The sequence below is a fragment of the Leuciscus leuciscus genome (genome assembly GCF_965113295.1).
Source record: "Leuciscus leuciscus genome assembly, chromosome: 18".
NCBI classification, from domain to species: domain Eukaryota; kingdom Metazoa; phylum Chordata; class Actinopteri; order Cypriniformes; family Leuciscidae; genus Leuciscus; species Leuciscus leuciscus.
Genome location: NC_138742.1, coordinates 19,521,658 through 19,545,342, shown reverse-complemented (window position 1 = coordinate 19,545,342; position 23,685 = coordinate 19,521,658). Strand labels below are relative to the sequence as shown.

The 23,685-nt window shown below is 40.7% G+C and overlaps 2 protein-coding genes and 1 long non-coding RNA gene across 3 annotated transcripts; 1 reads left to right on the top strand and 2 right to left on the bottom strand.

Annotated features, from left to right (window-relative positions):
* The first annotated feature begins 7,955 nt into the window (after positions 1-7,955).
* LOC309480363 lies at positions 7,956-10,210 on the top strand. Its single transcript, XR_014199596.1, has 2 exons — positions 7,956-8,856; positions 9,685-10,210. It is a non-coding gene; the product is annotated as an uncharacterized lncRNA (long non-coding RNA).
* Positions 9,935-18,336, bottom strand: sephs3 (selenophosphate synthetase 3). Its single transcript, XM_082144786.1, has 8 exons — positions 17,893-18,336; positions 16,864-16,967; positions 16,673-16,780; positions 16,312-16,466; positions 16,052-16,142; positions 15,824-15,923; positions 13,487-13,699; positions 9,935-12,202 (listed from the first exon to the last, which is right to left on the bottom strand). The coding sequence occupies exons 1-8, from the start codon at positions 18,194-18,196 to the stop codon at positions 11,928-11,930; spliced, it is 1,350 nt and encodes a 449-aa protein (XP_082000912.1). The 5' UTR covers positions 18,197-18,336; the 3' UTR covers positions 9,935-11,927.
* A 1,944-nt stretch (positions 18,337-20,280) lies between these two features.
* On the bottom strand, positions 20,281-23,000 carry ssr4 (signal sequence receptor, delta). The gene is made up of 6 exons (XM_082144792.1): positions 22,843-23,000; positions 22,467-22,585; positions 22,301-22,375; positions 21,499-21,588; positions 21,099-21,164; positions 20,281-20,772 (listed from the first exon to the last, which is right to left on the bottom strand). The coding sequence occupies exons 1-6, from the start codon at positions 22,892-22,894 to the stop codon at positions 20,668-20,670; spliced, it is 507 nt and encodes a 168-aa protein (XP_082000918.1). The 5' UTR covers positions 22,895-23,000; the 3' UTR covers positions 20,281-20,667.
* Positions 23,001-23,685: the final 685 nt, after the last annotated feature.

Below are 23,685 nucleotides of genomic sequence, written 5' to 3'. Positions count from 1 at the left end.
TATTATGAGTGTTGGAAACAGTTCTGCTGCCTAATATATTTGATGAATAAAAGGTTAAAAAGAACTGCATTTATTCAAAATAAAAAATATTTTCTAATAATATAAATCTTCTTTACTATCACTTTGTATCAATTTAACACATCCTTGCTGAATAAAAGTATTGATTTATTTCAAAAAAAGAAAGAAAAAAAATTACTGACCCCAAATTACTGACCAGTAGTGTATATTGTTGTTACAAAAGATTTCTATTTTTAAAAAATTTGCTTCTTTTTTTAAATGTAAATGTTTTTTATTTTTTTTACTTTTTATTCATCAAAGAAAAAAGTATCACAGGTTATGAAAAAATATTAAGCAGCAGAACTGTTTCCAACTTTGATAATGAGTCATCATATTAGAATGATTTCTAAAGGATCATGTGATAGACTGGAGTAATGATCCTAAAAAATTAAGCTTTGCATCACAGAAATAAATGATAATTTAAAGTATAATAAATTGAAAACCAATTATTTTAAATTGTAATAATATATCACAATATTACATTTTTTTCCTGTATTTTTGATTAAATAAATGCAGGCTTGATGTGAGCAGAAGAAACTTCTTTCAAAAACATAAAAAATAGTAATGTTTCCAAACTTTTGGCCTGTATTTTATATGAATACACACTACACCGTTCAAAGATTTGGGGTCAGTATGATTTTACTGTCTCTTATGCTCACCAAGGCTGCATTTATTTGGTAAAAAATTCAGTAAAAACAGTAACAATTAAAAAAATATATATTATTACAATATAAAATAGCTGTTTTCTATGTAAATTTAAAATGTAACTAATTCCTGTGATGGCAAAGCTCTTCCTTGAACTGCCACCTTATCATGGTGGAGGAGTTTGAGTACCCGAACGATCCTAGGAGCTATGTTGTCTGGGGCTATATGCCCCTGGTAGGGTCTCCCAAGGCAAACAGGTCCTAGGTGACGGGTCAGACTGAGAGTGGATCATAAGCCTATTATGAAGCAAATAAAGAGATGCATGGCGCAGCCGGGGCCCCACCCTGGAGCTAGGCCCGGGGTTGGGGCTCGCATGCGAGCGCTTGGTGGCTGGGCCTCCCCCCATGGGGCCCGGCAGGGCTCAGCCCGAAGGAGTGACGTGGGGCCGCCCTCCCATGGGCTCACCACCTGCAGGAGGGACCGTAAGGGGCCGGTGCACAGTGAATCGGGCGTTAGCCGAAGGCAGCGCCCCGACGACCCGATCTCTGGACACGGAAACTGGCTTTAGGGATGTGGAACGTCACCTCACTGGCGGGGAAGGAGTCTGAGATTGTGCGTGAGGTTGAGAGGTACCGGTTGATAGTCGGGAGAGCCTCCACACATAGCTTGGGCTCTGGAACCACACTCCTTGAGAGAGGCAGGACTCTCTACCACTCTGGAGTTGCCCATGGTGAGAGGCGGCGGGCTGGTGTGGGTTTGCTTATAGCCACCCAGCTCAGCCGCCATGTGTTGGAGTTCACCCCGGTGAACAAGAGGGTCGCTTCCCTGCACCTTCGGGTCGGGGACAGGTCTCTCACTGTCTTATGTGCCTACGGGCCGAACGGCAGTGCAGAGTACCCGGCCCTCTTGGAGTCTCTGGGAGGGGTGCTGGAAAGTGCTCCGACTGGGGACTCCATCGTTCTACAGGGGGACTTCAACGCCCACGTGGGCAGTGACAGTGACACCTGGAGGGGCGTGATTGGGAGGAACGGCCCCCCTGATCTGAACCCGAGCGGTGTTCTGTTATTGGACTTCTGTGCTAGTTACAGCTTGTCCATAACGAACACCATGTTCAAGCACAAGGGTGTCCATCAGTGGACGTGGCATCAGGACACCCTAGACCAGAGGTCGATGATCGACTTTGTGGTCATTTCATCCAACCTCCGGCCGTATGTCTTGGACACTCGGGTGAAGAGAGGGGCGGAGCTGTCAACGGATCACCACCTGGTGGTGAGTTGGATCCGATGGCGGAGGAGGAAGCTGGACAGAGTCGGCAGACCCAAACGTACTGTGAGGGTCTGTTGGGAACAATTGGCCGAGTCCCCTGTCAGAGAGATCTTCAACTCCCACCTCCGGCGGAGCTTCGACCGGATCCCGAGGGAGTCTGGAGATATTGAGTCCGAGTGGACCATGTTCTCCACCTCCATTGTCGATGCGGCCGCTCGGAGCTGTGGCTGTAAGCTCTCTGGTGCCTGTCAAGGCGGCAATCCCCGAACCCGGTGGTGGACACCGGAAGTAAGGTATGCGTCAAACTGAAGAAGCTGTGTATATTGTCGGACGGTGGAAGGAATACTTTGAGGATCTCCTCAATCCCACCGACACGTCTTCCATTGAGGAAGCAAAGGCAGAGGACTCGTCCATCACCCAAGCTGAAGTCACAGAGGTAGTCAAGAAGCTCCTTGGTGGCAAGGCACCGGGGGTGGATGAGATCCACCCTGAGTACCTCAAGTCTCTGGATGTTGTGGGGCTGTCTTGGCCTCTGTAATAGCGCGTGGAGGTCAGGGACAGTACCTCTGGGCTGGCAGACCGGGGTGGTGGTCCCTCTTTTTAAGAAGGGGGACCAGAGGGTGTGTTCCAACCACAGGGGGATCACACTTCTCAGCCTCCCCGGGAAAGTCTATGCCAGGGTACTGGAGAGGAGAATACAGCCGATAGTAGAACATCGGATTCAGGAGGAACAGTGCGATTTTTGTCCCGGTCGTGGAACACTGGACCAGCCCTATACCCTCTCCAGGGTGCTGGAGGGTGCATGGGAGTTTGCCCAACCAATCCACATGTGCTTTGTGGATTTGGAGAAAGCATTCAACTGTGTCCCTCGCGGTTCCCTGTGGAGGGTGCTCTGGGAGTATGGGGTCCGGGGCCCTTTGCTAAGGGCTGTCCGGTCCCTGTAAGACCGGAGCAGGAGCTTGGTTCGCATTGCCAGCAGTAAGTCAGACTTGTTCCCGGTGCATGTTGGACTCCAGCAGGGCTGCCCTTTGTCACCGGTTCTGTTTATAATTTTTATGGACAGAATTTCTAGGCGCAGCCAGGAGAGTGTCCGGTTTGGGGACCACACGATTTCGTCTCTGCTTTTTGTGGATGATGTTGTCATGTTGGCCCAGACCAGGACCTTCAGCATGCACTGGGACGGTTTGCAGCCGAGTGTGAAGCGGCTGGGATGAGAGTCAGCACTTCCAAGTCAGAGGCCATGGTTCTCAGTCGGAAAAGGGTGGCTTGCCCATTTCAGGTTAGTGGAGAGTTCCTGTCTCAAGTGGAGGAGTTCAAGTATCTTGGGGTCTTGTTCTCGAGTGAGGGAAGGATGGAACGGGAGATTGACAGACGGATCGGTGCAGCTTCTGCAGTAATGCGGTTGATGTACCGGTCTGTCGTGTTGAAGAAAGAGCTGAGCTGCAAGGCGAAGCTCTCAATTTACCGGTCAATCTACGTTCCTACTCTCACCTATGGTCATGAGTATGGGTCATGACCGAAAAGACAAGATCCCAGATATAGGCGGCCGAAATTAGCTTTCTCCGCAGGGTGGCTGGGCGCTCTCTTAGAGATAGGGTGAGAAGCTCGGCCACTCGGGAGGAGCACAGAGTAGAGCCGCTGCTCCTCCACATCGAGAGGAGCCAGCTGAGGTGGCTCGGGCATCTGTTCCGGATGCCTCCTGGACGCCTTCCCGGGGAGGTGTTCCGGGCGTGTCCCACCAAGAGGAGACCGCGGAGAAGACCTAGGGATTATGTCTCCAGGCTGGCCTGGGAATGCCTCGGTATCCCCCCGGAAGAGCTGGAGGAAGTGTCTAGGGAGAGGGAAGTCTGGGCGTCTCTGCTTAGACTGCTGCCCCCGCGATCCGACCCCGGATAAGCGGAAGAAGATTGATGGATGGATGGAGATGGATGGCAAAGCTGAATTTTCAGATCATTCAGAAATCACTCAAATACGCTGATTTGGTGCATAATGATTTCTTATTTTTTGGACACATGCTGCTAGCCCGAGAATTTTCGGTTTCTGTGGTAGCACCCCCCCCACCTCCACAATGGTTGCATAGGTGCACTGGAACAATCCTTCCTAAAACGAATTAAACTTTCGTTTACAAAGACGTGAAACTCACCGAGTGGTCAGGGGTGTTCACTGATATGCTCACACAAAAATCGCTGCAAAAGATGCTTTCCAACAGGTTTTATCGTAGTTTTTGTCCATGTAAGGGTGTGAGAGGTTTGGAAAAATAGGTCCACAGTTTTACAACGAATGGTAAAACACCTGTTGAAAAGCATCTTTTGCAGCGATTTTTGTGTGAGCATATCAGTGAACACCCCTGACCACTCGGTGAGTTTCACATCTTTGTAAAACGAAAGTTTAATGCATTTTAGGAAGGATTGTTCCAATGCACCTATGCAACCATTGTGGAGGTGGGAGGGGTGCTACCACAGAAACCGAAAATTCTCGGGCCAGCAGCATGTGTCCAAATTTCAATCTTAACCGTTCTATTTCATCAGAAACGTATAAGTATAAAATACCGAACTTGTCCTTTAATATATATATATATATATATATGGCTTTTATCTGAAATATAAAAAATATTTTGAAACATTGCAAAGGTCTTTACTCTCACTTTTATTAATTAACTTGCTGCATTCTTAATGAATACAATTAATTTCCTTCTTAGAATTTTTTTTATTCATATATAGCAGCCTACTGTCTTGCTTTCCCTTGTTGACAAAATAAAACTCCCTCTGAAAAAGATTCATCTTTTTGACTGTTACACCACTCAGTGTTCATGTCTAGAAAAGGAGATCTGAGAACAGCTGCAAAGGGTATTTTTGGAGATTGGCTGCAAAAATGCACTTACATCAGAGGCAGTCATTGTGGTTCATCTATGCAGATCCTTAGGGGCTCGTGCTCTCTATATAGAACTCACAAATGAATTGCTCACATATTACAGACACTGTTAATGCTAATCAAACAGGTCATTTGGATTCATTTGCATATCTTTCAGTTATAAAAGTATAATTTGCTGACATAAAGAATCTTGCAACTAATTGTTTAAATCATACAGCTGAACTGGTAGCTTAACATTTTGGAACCATTCAGAAATCAGAGTCAGAGTAGCTTTATTTTCATTGCAGCGTCCCTCCAGGACCATGGTGCTACATAAGACAAACACTGGACTACATAACTAAACTGTACATAATTAAATTATACTAAATAGATTAAACAGAAGAGTTAGGAATTTTTACTTGTTTGTAATAATTAGTTTCTGCAACTCAAAAAGTTACTTGATCAGGAACATTAGATCTCAGTGTGTCGTATGTGCACTTCATTGAGTGTTTTAATAAGAAATGAACATTTATATGCAGACTATAAAGAGCATTTGTGGATAGTGCAAACAGCATGAGACAGTAAAACATTTTCTTTGAACAGGGCACAGTAATAAGAGACAAGGAACATTGGGGAGTTTTGAGTGATTAAATGAGCAAAGTTTGGTAGTTTGTGTGTGTGTGTGTGTGTGTGTGTGTGTGTGTGTGTGTGTGTGTGTGTGTGTGTGTGTGTGTGTGTGTGTGTGTGTGTGTGTGTGTGTGTGTGTGTGTGTGTGTGTGTGTGTGTGTGTGTGTCAGTCAGTCACATGGTGTTGAGGAGTCTGATGGCTTGGGGGAAGAAACTGTCACAAAATCTGACCATGTGTGTGTCAGTCACATGGTGCTGAGGAGTCTGATGGCTTGGGGGAAGAAACTGTCACAAAATCTGACCCTGTATGCTTCAGTACCTTCTCCCAGATGGTCAGAGCGAGAAGAGTTGGTGTGAGGGGAGAGTGCACTGTAAAATCTAACAGTTGTTCTTACAAAGACTTTTTAGGTAAATTTACTTAATGTCCAATAATTTGTTACTAACTTGCTTAAAACAATTTAGTAAGCTGTACTGTTGGCATGCTATGTCTTCGTTACTCAGAAAACCCAAGTAAACATTACTTGACTGGTTTGAGTAGCATTTTGCCAAAGCAAAAACAAATTTTTTAAACAGGCGGGGCAAATTGATTTTGAGGCGGGGCAATTCTTAATAGACTTTTCATTCATTTCTTCCACTTCTGCAGTCATCATTCTTCTTGCATTTGCTCATTTTCCAGTCAGCATGAATGTTATTGTCAATACAACAAAAACATTTTGGGAGAACGTCACATAAGTTGACTTCATAAATTCACATTGATTTCCTAAAATTTCTCACCATTGTTGTGATTAGAGTTCCCTTTGGTTGGGCACTTGGAACTTAATATATATTATTGTAATTCTCTTCCAATTGATGCAATGATGCAACATGAAATCAGTTATTTGATTTCAAAGGAAGTAATAATTATTATATATATATTTATACAAATTAATTCCATGTGTTGAATGAATGTATTAATGATATATAACAGAATTATATTTCATGTATAATAATGAACTTTTAACATTTTATTGCTAAAACTTATGGCATAAACTTTTAATTGGGTTGATATAATCCCTCTATATTTGTGACAATATCTTGCAATTTTGCTTGAGTCACACACAGACTTCAACATTCAGCATGCAAACCACAACAATGGTAACAAGTTTTTATTGTTATTATTAATTTAATTCATTAGACCATTACAATTTTATTTGCTGTCTCTTGTCAGTATAACCCCAATAACGATATCAAATAAAATTGTAATGGTAAAATAAAGCCAAAAATAGTTTTTAAAAAAAGCAATTAATTTATTCATGCCGTAATGCACTCTGGGAGTAGCCTGGAAATCCAGACCTAAATCTGAAAGATGAATGGTCTGGCATCGACTATTGAAAATCGGCCAGCTCGAGGGGCGGCACAAAGCATGCATTTGAAAATCGATTCGAACGATTCGAGCGCCGTCTTCTGTTCCTCTTTAAGATAAAAAGCCAAGTCTAACTCGTTCATTGTAGCGGCCAAAGCCGTTTCAAACAACTGGTGTTCATCCATAGCCATTCTTCAGCCTTTGTAGAAAGTAGAAACACTGCTGGACCTTCTTTGCTATGGAGCTGGTATTGAGAGACCAGGTGAGATTCTCCGCCAAGTGGACACCAAACAGAGAGTGGTTGTTACGTGCTCTCCTAAAGTCAACAACCATCTCTTTCATTTTGTCCACGTTGACTTTGCCCCAGTCCGTTAGCCGATGCACCTCCTCTTTGTATGCCAACTCATCGTCTTTGCTGATGAGACCCACCACAGTTGTGTCATTGCGAATTTGATGATGTGGTTTGATCTGTGCATTTCTGCACAGTCATGAGTCAGCAGAGTGAACAGCAATGGAGTAAGCACGAAGCCCTGTGGGGCACCTGTGTTCGGCGTGCTGGAGAAGCTGTTCTGGACTGTGAGGTCTCTCAGACAGGAAGTCCAGGATTCAGTTGCAGAGGGACAAGTTCAGGCTCAGCAGGGTTAGATTTCCAATCAGGTGCTGAGGAATAATTGTGTTGAATGCTGAACTGAAGTCTTTGAACAGCATTCTTACATATGTGTCCTTTTTATCCAGGTGAGTGAGAGCTGGGTGGAGGTTGTGGTGTCGTCTGTTGAGCGTTTGGGGCGGTATGCAAACTATAGGGGAGCCAGTGTAGGGGCAGAAGGGTCTTGATGTGCATCATGACAAGCCTCTCGAAGCACTTCATGACGATGGGTGCGAGTGCGACGGGCAGGTAGTCATTGAGGCTGGACACTGTGGACTTCTTCGCCACTGGACGATGGTGGTGGCCTTGAGGCACGTTGGGGCGTAACTTTTTATTGCATCGTGTTAATTACAAACTGCCAATTCACATTCACAACAAAATAAGATTTGTTTTGCTGTAGGACTGAAGATTAAGCAGCGAAAGCATAAATTCAACAGCAGGGAAGCTTTCAGAATTAATATACCATCCCTAATCACAACAGTGATGAGCACAATAATCAGTGATGAGCACAATAATCAGTGATGAGCACAATAATCAGTGATGAGCACAAACACTCAATGCAAAGTACAAAGAGAACCAATGGACAGTGCAACAATTGGTCCACCAAGGTTTCTGCTGAACAGGTTTAGACCGGGCATGGTGACAGAGTCAGTGAACAGACAATGAGTGGAATCAGAAGCTGTTAAACTATTTCCTCACCGTGAAAAGACTCTGCACCAAAAAAGGACATTATGTAAGAGAAAAGAGGGGTTGCAGAATGTGAGGAGGGAAAACAAAATATGTCCAGAGTGAGCGATTATGTATCTCTCCCTTTCCTAATAAAATCAAACCAGATGATAGCAGGAGAAGAGCTGGTAAACAAAATGTTTTAGGTCGATAAAAAGAGAGATGATTATCTTTAGTGGTCTAATTGCTGATTTAGCCAAGAAGACAACACCTAAAAGTGAAAGGACAGGGTAGAAATGGGAATAAATCTGCCTTCATAAATTCCTATAAGTTTTCATATCGAGCTGATACACATACTGAAGCATTGGAACAGTCTCTAACATATTATTCTGAGGGATAGATGATAAATGGAAAATTACGAAATTTTTCTCTAAATGGATAGTGTAGTCTCCAGCACTCTGCTGTTCTCTGCATGAACCTATAACAGCAAATACAATTTAAGATAGAAGTCAAGTGATGTTTATTTGCCACTAATGAAATTAGAATGTACTTTCCAGTCAAATTAAAAAACTCCTACTTCATATTACCTCAAATTTTATGAAAGTCAAACGTTTCAAACTACATCTGTCTACTGGCAGAAGATGAAAAAAAATCTGTTTCTGATCATGCACATTTCTGACAACTTTGTTCATTCGTTCTTTTTCAGTATCCCCTCGCTCAAAAAACAATTGTCAATTGCCATACGCTTAAAGGGATAGTTCACTTTGAAATTAATTTTTGGTATGTTTTAGCTTACCTCAAGGGCATCCAAGATGTAGGTGTCTTTTTTTCCGCAGTAGTTTCAATTTTGATATTTTTAGGTCAAACCGTTCTTGTCTGTCAGTCATATAATGCAGGTCGATGGTCACTGTCTCAAAGAGCATGCACAGAGTCCAAATTAAAACAATTCCCCGTCGTCCAAATTAAACAATTCCCCATCGTAAGTACACATTGATGGCCTAAGACACGAAACGAGCGGTTTGTGTGAGAAAACGAACAGTATTTATATCGTTTTTACCTCTTGAACACAGCCATGTCCAAGTGATCTGATCTGACGTGTACGCAGACTGGTGCATAGATATATACACTAGATGTCGCCTTAAAGACATTCGTTCCAATGAACTGCCGTAGACAAGGCGACATCTAGCGTGTATATATCTATGCACCAGTCTGCATCTATGCACCAGTCTGCGTACAGATCAGATCACTTCGACATGGCTGTGTATAAGATGTAAAAAACGATATAAATACTGTTCGTTTTCTCACACAAACCGCTCGTTTCGTGTCTTAGGCCATCAATGTGTACTTACGATGGGGAATTGTTTAATTTGGACGACGGGGAATTGTTTTAATTTGGACTCTGTGCTTGTGTTTTGAGATAATGACCATAGACCTGCATTATATGACTGACAGACAAGAACGGTTTGACCTAAAAATATCAAAATTGAAACTACTGCGGAAAAAAAGACACCTACATCTTGGATGCCCTTGAGGTAAGCTAAAACATACCAAAAATTAATTTCAAAGTGAACTATCCCTTTAAAAGTGCTTTATCAAACACTCAGCTGTCAATTACTGCATTTGAGTTTAAAAAGATGTTAACTAAAGCAGAATGACGATGTTGAGACAAGCCAGCCAATACATATAAAGAGAACAGAGCCAAGACTCTGTTGGCCGCTTCCATCTTAGTGTTGCACTTTGCTGACACATTGTGGTGAACTACATACAACACATCTAGACAGTCAACAACAGAGACCATGAAACAAGCTTCAAGCTTCAATGAATAATAGAGTCAGTTTAGAGAAATTACAAGTTTATTGAGTCACATTGGTTTAATGAATGAAAACTGCAATGACAAAACCAGTGCCAGGAGAATGAACGTGGCAGTTCAGCCTATCCCTTCCTATCTAACATCAACCTCACCTGTCCCATGAGTTGGGGTTAAAGAGAGAGGTGTCATAAAGAGGACTGTGGACACTGCTGTTCTGTCCTTGCCATTCAAACAGCACAACTGGCATTCTGGGCTCACCCGCTGGACCGGAGAAAGCTGCTCAACCCTTTCTCAGATACAAGAGGGAGAACCAGACTACCTTATCTTCTGTTCAAAATCAACAGACTTATTGAGAGAGAAGAAAAAGATCATCCATATGTCTCACCACAATCATTCAAAATTAACTGCTGCCCCTAAAACCATGACACATTGTCCATATTTTTATGAATGAAGAACCGGTCTAACCTACTTTAACTAGTGTAAGGTCACTCTATTGAGGAAAAAGACTCACAAGACAGAACATTATAACCTAATTTTACCAGACATAATTGAATGTTACAAGAATGTCCTATTACAACAGATGGATGAATCAGACTGATTGGATACAAGATAAACACCACCTAAAAACACTTGAAATTTGGATAATTGCATTTAAATTTTTGACAAAATAAATATTGATTGTACCACTAAATATCTCGACTAATACATCGTTTATGATTACTCAGGCCCCAGGATACATTGGTGTGATAGTGTTTCTTTGACACGTGTTTGTCAGATGGCTTAGAAAAAAAAAAACACGTCTGATTGTCATTAAGGATATTTGCTATTCAAAGCATCAGGAACTCATTGGGAATGTTTTCTTAGTAAACCCGGCTTCATTTTAGTGTGAGGTCTCAAAGCCTCCACCTCATCAAGTAGAAATAATTAAGCTCTGGATATGGTTTCATTCTCATTTCCGCTACAAAAAGAGTTTTATTTCATTAAATGACTAACCCTCATGTTGTTCCAAACCTGTACGATGTTTTCAGAGGAACACAAAAGCAGAATTATGAGCCCTTTTTCCATATAACTACAATTAATTGCTTAATCTCGAGTTAACAGGTCACAAATATTAACTAATTTTGTCTGTTCACTTTCTTAGTCAGAAAAAGTTCAAAGCATTCATACACTGACTTGAGAAACACAAATATAAGATTGTGTCTTGTTTTCTGAAAAATGTATCAAAATTAAGTGAGTTTAAACTTAAAACAATAAAAACGAATCAGCCAACGGGGTAAGAAAACTAAAACAAGGTTATTTTTCTTACCCCATTAACATTTTTCTCTTGTTTTAAGTATAAAATCACTTCTTTTTGATACTTTTTTCACAAACAAGATGTCATTTTGCTTCAAGAAAATGTTTCTTAATTTAAGAATGATTAGATATTTGTACTGGAATATCAGACAAAATCACTTTTTACAGTGGAATCAAAAGACTTGAAAAATAGTGCAGAAGGACCGCTTTCACTGTTTTTTATAGGAAAATGTCTGCCTGAAATTCCTCCTTTTGTGTTCAACAAAAATAAAATAAAAATTAGCATTTAGCAGAATACAGATTTAAAGCAACATAAGGGTTAATAACTTAAGTTAGCTTTTATGGTTTGGGTGAACTATTCTTTTAAAGAATAGCTGTTAAACATTGAAAAACAGTCAACCAGGAAGAAGAAAAATAAAGAAAACAGAGTGGAGGTGTGTGTGTGTTTGAAAGAATGAGTTGGAAAAGAGAATGAGAGATGAAAATATGTTAGCTTGTCCATTCCATCTCCCACCAGGTCAGTTAAAATATTTTTGGTCTGTTGCTCTCAACCCTTTGGTTGAACGGGGGGAGGGAATGGACAGCAAGAGTAACCACACATGCTCTGTCCTGCACAAACACCATGCCTGTTATGAGCACACACATTCAAATCGATCATCATAGTGTATGGGTCAGGGGTAAAGAATAATGATCACTGAGAGACCCCCTGTGGCGTTGTGGAGTTGTTATGTCTGCTGAACCTGAGGAGGACTAGCATTATTGTTGCTCGCCTCCTGCGCGTTGACCACAGAGCCACGGTACGGGACCTCAATGATCCGAGGTTTGTCGATGATGCGGGCACAGCGACTGCCCTTCTCCACGATGCCAATGATCCAAGCCTGTTGCCCATCGCCCACCCCTCCATCCTGCCCCACTGCTCCCGACAAACCCACACGACTGGATTTCATCTCGGCGCAAAACCGGGCTGCCTGCTCCCGTGGCAAGCAGATCAACAGGCCACCTGAGAGAGGCAGGAAAAGATTATCTACCCAAGAGCATGTAGGAATCTCTACTGACCAGGATTGTTCATTTTCAGGAATTGATAAATGATTCATTTGATTAATCAATGTTAATACCGTTTAAAAAAAAAAACTTGTGGAGGACCTTGAATCCCATGTGCATTTATTTTTATAAAATTTTATTTGAACAAATGTGAATAACAATATTGTTAGGCAAATGTATTTTAATATATTTTCGCTGTTTAGTGAGAATTTAATTCTTCAATTTACCATTAATTTATTACTACTGATTACAACACGTATAGAAAATAAAAGATCTTTGAACATTTCAAATTACTTTTCACTTCACATTTAAGATTGTCAGTTGGGATGATGCAGGGAGAACGACAGACTAAAGGCCCGTACACACCGGGACGAATTTCGCGCGCGATATTCGCCGACGTTTAACGCCTCGTGACTAAACAAAGGGCGCCAATGTGAGTGTGCACACCGACGCGAAAAACGCCACGCGTAAAAGCGTAATTTTTTTTTAAACGCCTCGGGTTCGTTTTTTTGGTTTGACGCGCCGCGTCAAAAACTATCCGACCAATGAGATTGGCGCTTTTGCTCAAGTGTCTGGAGCTTCTGAAGTTACAGTAAAACACAACTTGGGGGCGCTCAAACACAAAACGGTCTTGCCGAGCACACATACGTAACAGCGAAGAAGATATACGGCAAGTAGCGTCTACACTGCCCATAGACAGACACTGCCGGGAAGAAATGACGAGGAAGATGCAAGGCAAGATGAATGTAGAGCTGCTGGTCTCGTTGGTGTCGGAATAAAGAACTATATGACAAACGCGACAGCGACTACAAAAATCTTGTTAAAAGAGAACTGTAATGGAGTGGTATTGCAGAGTACAGACTGTTATGGAGTGGTATTGCAGAGTATAGACTGTTATGGAGTGGTATTGTATTTCTGTTTTACATTAAGCGCCATCTAATGTCAGGGAATGAATTTGCATGTTCACTCGGCTCATCGTCAGCGAAAATCGCTTGGGAGTGAACACAAAAAACGCGTTGAAAAACGCTGGCGAATAACGCGCGCCGATATTCGTCCCGGTGTGTACGGGCCTTAACAATGGGTTTTTTTTACAGTATTTGAAGCGAATACAATCTTTATTTACAAAGAAATTATCCAATGCTGATCATGTTAAGCCCACTTTCAATGTAATTGCAAAGTTTTGATGATAATTCTTAGTTCACTTTAAAACGATTGTGTTTGTGCACAGAGCTGTGACTCTCACCTGATGTTTCAGAAGAGGTGCCCTGCAAAAGCCCAAATAGGTTGCCACCAGCTTTGCTGATTGCGGCCATTTTGGAGATAATGGGAAGGTTGTGAATGACAAAGGCAACATCATTTCTCTGCTGCTGGGCGAGATTCCGTGCGTGACCTATGATCCCAAAGCCTGTGATGTCCGTGGCAGCATGTGCATTAAATTTGTGCATTAAGGCTGCAGCTGGAGAGAAAAAAAATAATTGAAAAACAATGTAAAACCTGTTGTAAAAACCTTAATACACTACCGTTTAAAAGTTTAAGGTCAATACGATTTATATTCTATTGTCTATATATTGTATTCTATTGTAATATAATTTAAAGTCCCCCTGTTGTCAATAATTGTATTCCTTAAAACTCATCTTTGATAACCAAAATGGCATATTTAAAGTTTTTTCCTTGGATTTTTTTTTTACTCATGCCTTAATTTCTTGAATGTAACTACACTCTTTCTTCATGTAGTATACGTGGATCCATGAAAATGCAAATGAGCCCCGCCTCCACTCACTCATACATGCTCGTCTACAAGTCAATGTTTCAGATTGGTGATGTGTTTTATGTATCGCTCTCTACAACGGCAGACACATAACGGTAACTAATATGATCAGCTTTTTCTTGACTACGTTATCAAACAGCTAATAATCAGCTGCCTTCTAAAAATCAGTATCCTTAGAAACTCTAAACAACTCAAAACGCCAGGGGAGAAAGGCATATAGTTCATCATAACATCGTAATACATCACATACATAATTCACCTGCTATTTTGCTAAATATACTTGATTTTTCATATCAACAGAAAAATGTACCGGGATAACCTGGCTTCTCTTGAGACTCCACTGCTTAACAGCGGTCATTCTTAATGATATGCTAAAGCCCGCCGGCACGTTGCGCTGCCGCTGACCCGGAGAAAGCAGTTATCAGTATGAAACAGCTTCACAAACAGTCTTTTCAACATCACAGTATCATTATTTCAGTCTTACAAATATTCAAATTATCACAGAAGTACAGCATTCAAAAGATTCATTCATAAACTCATATTCATCCAGTAATGAAACAAGTGAAGTATTTATGAGTCACTGAATCATTCATTCAAACTAGGGATGCACAATTATTCACAATGAAACCACACGCAATTTGGCAAAGGCTGCGATTATTTTATGCGCTGCTTGTCAGTGGAGTGCGGCTGATCGATAGTAAATGCTGCTTCATCTGAACGCCAGAGGGCGTCACACCAAGTATGCCCCGCTGCAGAAGTACAACACACATCATTCCAGGAAATCCCTATACTGTTGCTTAATAAACAGAAGATTGAAACGCTTTGATTGATTAAACTTGACTAATAAACACACAACTGCCTTATTCTGTGTAAGAAGCCACATCATCTCACAGAAGGATGCTCAACTGTTGTTATGAAAGTGAGTTTGGAGTAAAAGCATGTTATTAAATGTTGTCTTTGTTAGACATGAGGTTCATAAATGCTTCTCATGAAAGATGTTTGACACGTGTTGCTTTTTCAAATTCACGTTATAAGTGACCAAAACTCACAGTGCTTTCAGATGGAGCGTTTACAGAGCCGTACATCAATGATTAGCTGCGCATACAAGCAAAAATCGCAGCCTTTGCGATTTCAAAACCACAATAAGCCAAATCGATACAAGTGCAACTACACGTAAATTGTGATGAATCGTGCAGCCCTAATTCAAACCAATTTTAAATCATTCATTCAAATTAAATATTTTAAATAGACTGCAGAAATGAACATTTTGTCAGAACCTCTAGTAAATTATGTTATTTTGTTTGGATGTCTGTTCATGGGAGAATCGTAATGAATTTGTTTGAAAAAAAATACTAATAAATTGTGATCATCAATTAATTCAGAATCGTAGAGCTCTACGGCAAAGCTGAATTTTCAGCATCATTACTCCAGTCTTCAAAGTCACATGATCCTTCAGAAATCATTATAATATGCTGATTAAGTGCTCAAGAAACATTTCTTATGATCAGTGTTGAAAATACAGCTTAATATGTTTTTGAAAACTGTAATCTTACTGACCCCAAATTGTTGAACGCGTATATGCCTAGAGAGGTCTTGTAGTAATTAAATTAAGCAACAAATGAAACATAAATGTATCTTTCTTTATTAGTACTGCAAAATGTATTTATTTTTTCTCTCTTTTCCTCGTCATTTGAAAGTATGCATATAGGCCATTTGATCTAGTACAAACAAAACTAGGAGGTGTGTGTGTAATGAATATTGGCCCCATTGTTAAAAATAATCCATGCTAATAATGCTTATGCAATGACATACCAGTGCGATTGAGGGTGGCCATGTTGAGCATAGCCTCCTGATAAGCTTGCTCTACCTCCTCCTTAGAAATCACCAACTTTATCTTGTTCCATTTCTCAGGCTGAAGAAATTAAGCATAAAGTTAAAAGAGATCCAGAGACAAATGAGATGAGGTCGCCATCTCTTCATAACTTAAAGGAGAAAAGAACCGCACAAGCAATCATTCCAAAGAGGAAAATGTATACTCACTATATCCAGCCACTGATGGGCATTCACTGCTACTTGAGTTCCCAAAGGTTTAGTGAGAACCAACACATCTCCAGGTACAGCATTTTCAGGCCTGCATACACAGACATATGTGAGCATTTACAAAACAAAAACAAACTGTGAAGTGTCAGACAATTAATATTTCCTTTTGAAATTGTGGTAAATGTTTGTTTAGGAAAAACTTGATAATTCAGAACCAAGTGTACAGATATACAGTCCTTTGATTCATGAGAAACACTCACATGATGAAATCGTTGGGCTGGCACACAACAGAGGCCACGCCCCCTACAATGATCCAGGGATTGATGACTGTTTGTCCCCCGGTTACTGAAGTCCCGCCCTCCTCCGCCGCATCACGGAAGCCCTTCATCATTAAAGGCATCACCTGCTCTCTCTCCTGTGCCGAGAACATCGGCACAGAACAAATCAAATTAACCATTTCATGCTTAGCTTTCTAATTTTGCAAAAACATCATGCAAAAATGTAGTGAACATTCTGAACAAGTCCATATTTACTGAAAATTACATTTTTGCATTAGCTTTAAAAAGTAAAAACTAAAAATGATATGACAGCGAGAATGAAAGCAGAGAGATTCCAGCGCACCTTCTCATTCATCTTCTGACTGACGCTGAGAAGCATGAGCATGTTGTCACACTCTGTGATGCCCATAGCGTACAGATCACTCAGAACATTTGCACAGGCAATTCGTCCCTGTAAAAGAATTGACATGAGTTGGACACTCTTTTGTGAGGTGCCTGCTAACTTTTGCGAAACATTAATAAGATTTCACTCACCATCATGTAAGGATCCTCCACTAAAGGATAGAAGAAATCTGTGGTTTGGACCAGGGAAAGACCCCCGTGCCTCAGAGGGATCACACATGAGTCCATTCCAATACCTGCAGTCAAGAACAGTGGAATTATTTTTCACTCACTGTAAAATCATGTGCAAAGTGCATGCATGTTTATAGAAGCTAATCATATACTATGGGGACTTAAATCTTTATAAAAAATCATTCAGTTTGCAATGGTAAGAAGCATTTTTGCAGAATTAATTGTGATCTAATTTTCAGTGGTAAGCATTGACTTGAAGCCTGAGTCCATAGTTCACATCTCTTTCACATTATTGCATTATACTTCCCAGTAGTTTTTAATTAACAGGATACAAGTCAAAGGTTAAACAAAGAGTTTTACTAACACAGACGTTATATGATTATTTATATATATATATATATATATATATATATATACACACACACACACACACCCCAAAAAACGTCTCAATAAATAAGCATTTCTTTGCTAAACCGGTTGATTAACTATCAAACTGACATTATATCAGATTGAAAGCAATGATGGGGAAGTCTGACTCATTTCCTTGAATCGGTTCTTTTAAACCATTCGTTTCTAAGAACCAGTTCACAAAACTGATCCAGTGGGGTTTGTTTTACATCCAAATAACATATGGCAACTTATTAAGGTTTTTCCATTAATAGGAGTGTTTAAGTGTATCTTTTTTATATATATAATTATATATTATACAATCAAGTCAAAATATATATTTCCAGTACGTTTTATTGGTTAAAAATACTATGCTATTCGGCTATTTAAGTCACTTTCTTTTCGCCCAATCAGTCAAAACCTCCCTTCACTTCAAATGCGCTTACTATTAGTATCAACAAACTCTGGTTTCTGGGTCCAATTGCTGATTTTGGGAACCGATTCGTTGAAAAGAACCGACTCAAAAGAACGAAAGGTACACGAATCAGTGCTCGCTTTTTGACAGCGATGATGTGACAGGTCAGCACGCGGCTCATACTTTACCTAGTCGAGGACCCTGGGGAACTGAAACAAGTTGCCCGAAATCAGCGGTCTCGTCTCCAACACCCGTCCCCGAGCCGCCGTCCTCTCCAGGCGGGCGGTCAGGCTCTAGTCCCTGCAGGAGTTTGAGCAGAGTCTCCTGCGGGACTTTACACCCTCATCCTTTCATATCGGAAAAGGCCGTGAGTCGGAAGCCGCGATCTAGGCCGTGCTCCTCCGGGTGCAGCGCCTGGTATCCCGCCGGGTAAAAGGCTCCATACCCTCCCGCTCCGCCGGAGTCCACTGACTGTGGCTCGGAAACTGACATGGCTATGCTGAATTGTATTTATTACTCATTCAGGTGGTGAAACACGGCGAAGTGAGAGAAAACGTGAGTCGCCTCAAAGAAACAGAGAGCGTGTTTTATTCTACACGCTTGGTCATAGAAACGAGTATGGACGCGGCGCGCTTGCGGACTGAACCAACTCATCCTGCAGAGGGGAGCTGGTTGTCACTTTGTGGCACAAGTAAGATAATTCGTCGCTGACAGACAAATTATTTGTAGGATATACTAATCATCATAAAGAAAGAGTAGGAAAATCAATCTTGCACCAAACTGAACTATTGCTAGCATATTTTTCATTTGGCTGGTCACACTTCACCCACCTCAGAAATAAACGTCGCATAGTCTGCTATCTTGAGCTCCGCCTATTCTGGTTTTGCCCATGAAGGTGCATCAGACGTTGGATTGATGCAAATGTATGGACAATCCCATATGTACTCGAAGCTAATCATGACCTTGTTTCATTTGCTTCCTCAAAAATATATAAAAAATACTGTAAATAGGTAGTAAATATAGGTGAGAACAGTGGTGCCTTGCAAAAGTATTCATACCCCTTCTTTTTTCATTTTGTTGTTGCTGCCTTATTTTACATCAATCTATACTCCATACACCATAATGACAAAGCAAAAAACAGATTTGTGACAATGTTTTATTACAAAAGGAAAAACTTAAATAAGTGCATTGCATAAGTATTTGTACCCTTAACTCTGTACTTAGTTGAAGCACCTTTACGGCCTCAAGTCTTTTTAGGCATGAAGCTCTGTCAGTTTGGATGGGGACCGTCAATGGACAGCCATTTTAAGGGTTTCTCCAGAGATGTTTGATTGCGTTCAAGCCCAGGCTACTCAAGGACATTCACATAGTTGTCCATAAGCCACTCTTGCATTGTCTTAGCTGTGTGCTTAGGGTCATTGTCCTGTTGGAAGGTGAACCTTCTGCCCTGTTTGAGGTTCTGAGTGCTCCGGACTGGTTTTTAAGGCTATCTATATTTTGCTGTGTTGAGCTTATCTTCTACCCTGACGAGTTCACCAGCCCCTGCCACTGAAAAACACCCCCCACAGCATGATGCTGCTACCACCACACCTGTTTGGATGGTATCGTGCATGTGATGAAAAGTGCCTGGATTCCTCCAGACATGATGCTTGGAACTGAGGTTCATCAGACCAGATAATCTTGTTTCTCACAGTCTGAGAGAGTCCTTTAGATGCTTTTTTGTTAATTCCAAGTGGGTTTTCATTTGTCTTCACTGAGGAGAGGCTTGAGTCGGGCCACTGCTGCCATAAAGCCCAGATAAGTGGAGTGTCGCAATGGTACGTGTCCTTCTGTAAATTTCTGCCATCTCCATATATGATCATGGAGCTGAACCAGAGAGAGCATCAGCTGCTTGGTCACAACTTTAACCAAGGCCCTTCTCCATTGATTGCTCAGTTTAGCAAGGAAGCCAGCTCTACAAAGAGTCCCAGGCTGCATTTCCCAAAAGCATCGTAAGCCTAAGTAACAATTGCCATAAATGGTCTCTACACTCAACTTAGGCTTACGGTGTTTTTGGGAAATGCGTCCCTGGTTGTTCCAAACTTCTTCCATCAAGGATTACGGAGGCTAAATGCTTCTGTGAACCGTCAATGCAGCAGCATTTTTTTGTATTCCCTTGATCTGTCTTGACAATCCTGTCTCTGAGCTCTACAGGCTCTACCTGTCTCTGAGCTCTACAGGCAGTCCATTTGACCTCATGGTTTGGTTTTTGCTCTGATATGCATTTTCAGCTTGAGAGGTATGGCCTTTCCAAATCATACCCATTCAATTGAATTTGCACAGGTTAACTCTACTCAAAGTGGGGTAACATCTAGCAAAATTGGAATGCTGAGATAAATTTCAAGTATCCCAGAAAACATAAAGTTTCTTATTATTGAAACATTTGCAAAGTTTTCACAAATCAGTTTTTTGCTTTGTCATTATGGTGTATGGAGTAGTTTGATGTAAAAAAGTTATTGACGATGTCTCAATATTAATGGGGTAAATGTGGTTAACTAAACAAGCTCTTCATCAAAAATTAAATGACTCAGGAAAACTTACAGAAAAAATGTTTATTCCAATATTCCCATATTCAATGAATTTCATTGATATTTGGGACATTTCAACATACAGAACTGGACTATGATGATGAGTCACAGATAAATCACCTCAGTTTTTGACCTTTTGAGGTTTAATAATGATAGCATAGATGAAAGATTTAAGTCTTCAATTCTTGACAGTGTCTGTTTAAAAAAAGAAAAGAAAAAAACACCACTTCAGCTGCTGTTCATACCGATACTTTCACTCAAGCTCTACAACAAACCAATCTCTTGTTTCAGCCAAGGTGCCCATGACACTAAACTCTGCACATTAAAATGGCAGGAGGTGGAATGCCTGGAGACCAGTTTGAACAGTATGGTGGAAAATGGACTTTTCTTCTCATCTCAAGCTTGGATAGCACTTTTGGTGCTGTAGGCCAGGTAGTAGACCATAATGCCAATCAGAGCAGCCAAGACCTCTGTGGACACCCAGGGACCACTCCATGCACCCTGCAATTCATATATATAGTGGTAAATAAACATATAGAGAGACAAATCATAGAAAGTAAACTAGTAGCAAAATTAACCTGTGTGGGGGGTATATTTTTGTTAATGCATTACACTGTCCTGCAGAGTTTAGCTCCAACCCCAATTAAACAGACCTGAACCAGCTAATCAAGGTCTCACTAGGCATACAAGAAACTTTCAAGCAGGTGTGTGTGAGATGGGTGTAGCTAAACTCTGCAGGACAGCGGCCCTCCAGGACCGAGTTTGGTGACCCCTGCATTACACCGATATGGAGGCTGTTGTCAATGAAGATTAGTATGCATACTCACCCTGTGATCCACATTGACAGAGAACAAAGGCTTGATAGCATCAACATCTTCATTGTTTCTCTGAGCCTGAAAGCATAAAAAAAAGTCTTCAGCACCATTGAACACACAGTGTCATCAAGTATGTTAAAGGGATAGTTAATTAACATTGTCATTATTTACAATGTAAATGTTTTTTCCAAACTGTACGACTAATGCAGAACATAAAATAGGATATTTTGAAGAAAGTTGGTGCCCTTGACTTCCATTGTATGGACAAAAAATATATATATTCTTCAAAATATCTTTTAATGTTCCACCGAAGAAAAAGTCGTACAGATTTGAAATGACATGAGGGTAAGTCAATTACAGAATTTTCATTTTTAAGTGATCTATACCTTAAATCAATAATTTCTTAACCAACCTTTCTTAGAGTGCTGTAAGACTCCTCGTCAAAGAATTTGACCTGATATGTGCCAGAGCTGGCCTGCTTATGAGGAACACTCCATGAGACCTGGACAAACATTAGAAGAAAATGGAGCAGTTGGTTACATGTGTAGAGGGATTTTACAAGTTACAGCTTCGTTAACATACCTTCTTTCAAACACAAATGAAGATATTTTTTATTACATCTGAGAGATTTGTATCCCTCCACTGAAAGTCTATTTACCTAAAACTCTGACACTTCAAAAAGTTAAAGAAGTTGTAAAAGAAATCCAAATGAATCAAATGGTTTAATCCAAGTATTCCAAAGAGACACAATTGCTTGATGAACAGATTTAATTTAGCATTTATTCACATATGATCAGCAAACGTACACTCAAATATGGGAAACGGAAGCATGTGGGAATTCATTCTCATGTGTTACGCAGCACGTTTGAGCTTCGCAAAAACCAATGAGGTTTGTTCTCCGGTTGAGCTTCCGTTTACCATATTTGAGTGCTCTATGCATGTTCGCTGATCAACATTTATATAACATGTGAATAAAAGCCTAAATTAAATATTTTAATCATATACAGCAATCATGCCTTCACAGAAGCCGTGGATTGAACATTGTAAAGCTTTTTTTGTGGAGGGACAGAATCAGAAATCTCTCAGAGATCATCAAAAAGACCTTCATTTGTGTTCCAAAGATGAACGAAAGTCTTATGGGTTTGGAATGACATGAGGGTGAGTAATGATAGAATTTTAGGGTGAACCATCCCTTTAAAACCATGTAACCTTACCTGATATTTGCCAACATCTTGGCCTCTGGTCACAGGAAACTGTTTGCCATTGACGTCTGCATAGAGGGCCACACTCTGAAAACAAAACACAAGCTGGGTCAGTCCACTTTTCTGTACAAATGAACCGTGCATACATGTAACTGTAAAGCACCGTCAGTGCACTCACCTGAGCTCCGTTTGCACACGCCAGACTCAGTTCAACGATGAACACAGTCTCAGAGGAGATGAGCGCGTCTGTGGTCGTGTATGAAGACGGAGAAATGACTGGGTCTGTGCAAGTCTCAGCTGAGGAGAGAAAACCCCGGTCACACGTACAGTCTTTACGAATAACAAGCTAACGTTACATGTCAAGTTTAGTCGCTGAATGAATTCAAGTAAACGCTAGTTATAAAGATTAACAATGGATAAATGTGATAAAAACGGAATCAATTCGATGTAGCTTGCAACATCATCTTGTTAGCCTGTTTGGTTGATAAGCGAATACACGAAAGCTGAGAATGAATGGTGATGTAAATCTAACATTGAAAGAAATGGCAAAGTACCTGCACAAAAGCCCAGACATAAAGCCAAAATAGCTGTTATAACTCGCATCATGTTGATCTCCGGACAGTTGAATCCACCTCTACTCACTCAAACCTGGGAAAGAGAGCAACACTAGCAGCGTCCACCCAATGAAACACAGACAGACACGTCACCTCTACGGAAGAATGACGTGTAGGATATAGAGCGCGACCTCTGGTGAAAGCCGCCGGTACTGCAGGTCTTTCGTCTAGAACAGTGGCTCACCACCAGGGGGCCTCAGCAAGCTAACATCCACATCCCATCGGGATTTTTACGATAATCTACACAGTGGGCCAAAAGTATTTGAACACGTAAGAGGTCAACCAACAGGTCAAAGTGATTTTTTATTCAAATTCACACAGTATTTAAGTTCACACAACCAGAAAGTATCCAAATACTTTGTTAATGTAATTTTAATGTATTAAAATCAGTGCTGTCAAATCGATCAATCGCATCTAACATAAATTTGTTTGTGTGTGTGTGTGTGTGTGTGTACAGTATATATATATATATATATATATACACTGTATATACACACACACATACGTGTATATATATAAATGTGTGTGTACAGACACACACACACATACAGTACATACAATATATATAATTTAATCATATTTACACATATATAAACACAAACCTTTATGTTAGATGCGAATAATCAATTTGACAGCACTTATTAATACATTTCACGTTTTGATATTTTAACAGTTGCAATGGTAGGATTTTATTAGCAAATATTAAAACATGTAATGAAATTGGATTCAACTTTTACAATGAATTGGTATATCATCTAATCAGTTTTTCACTTTTAATTTAAT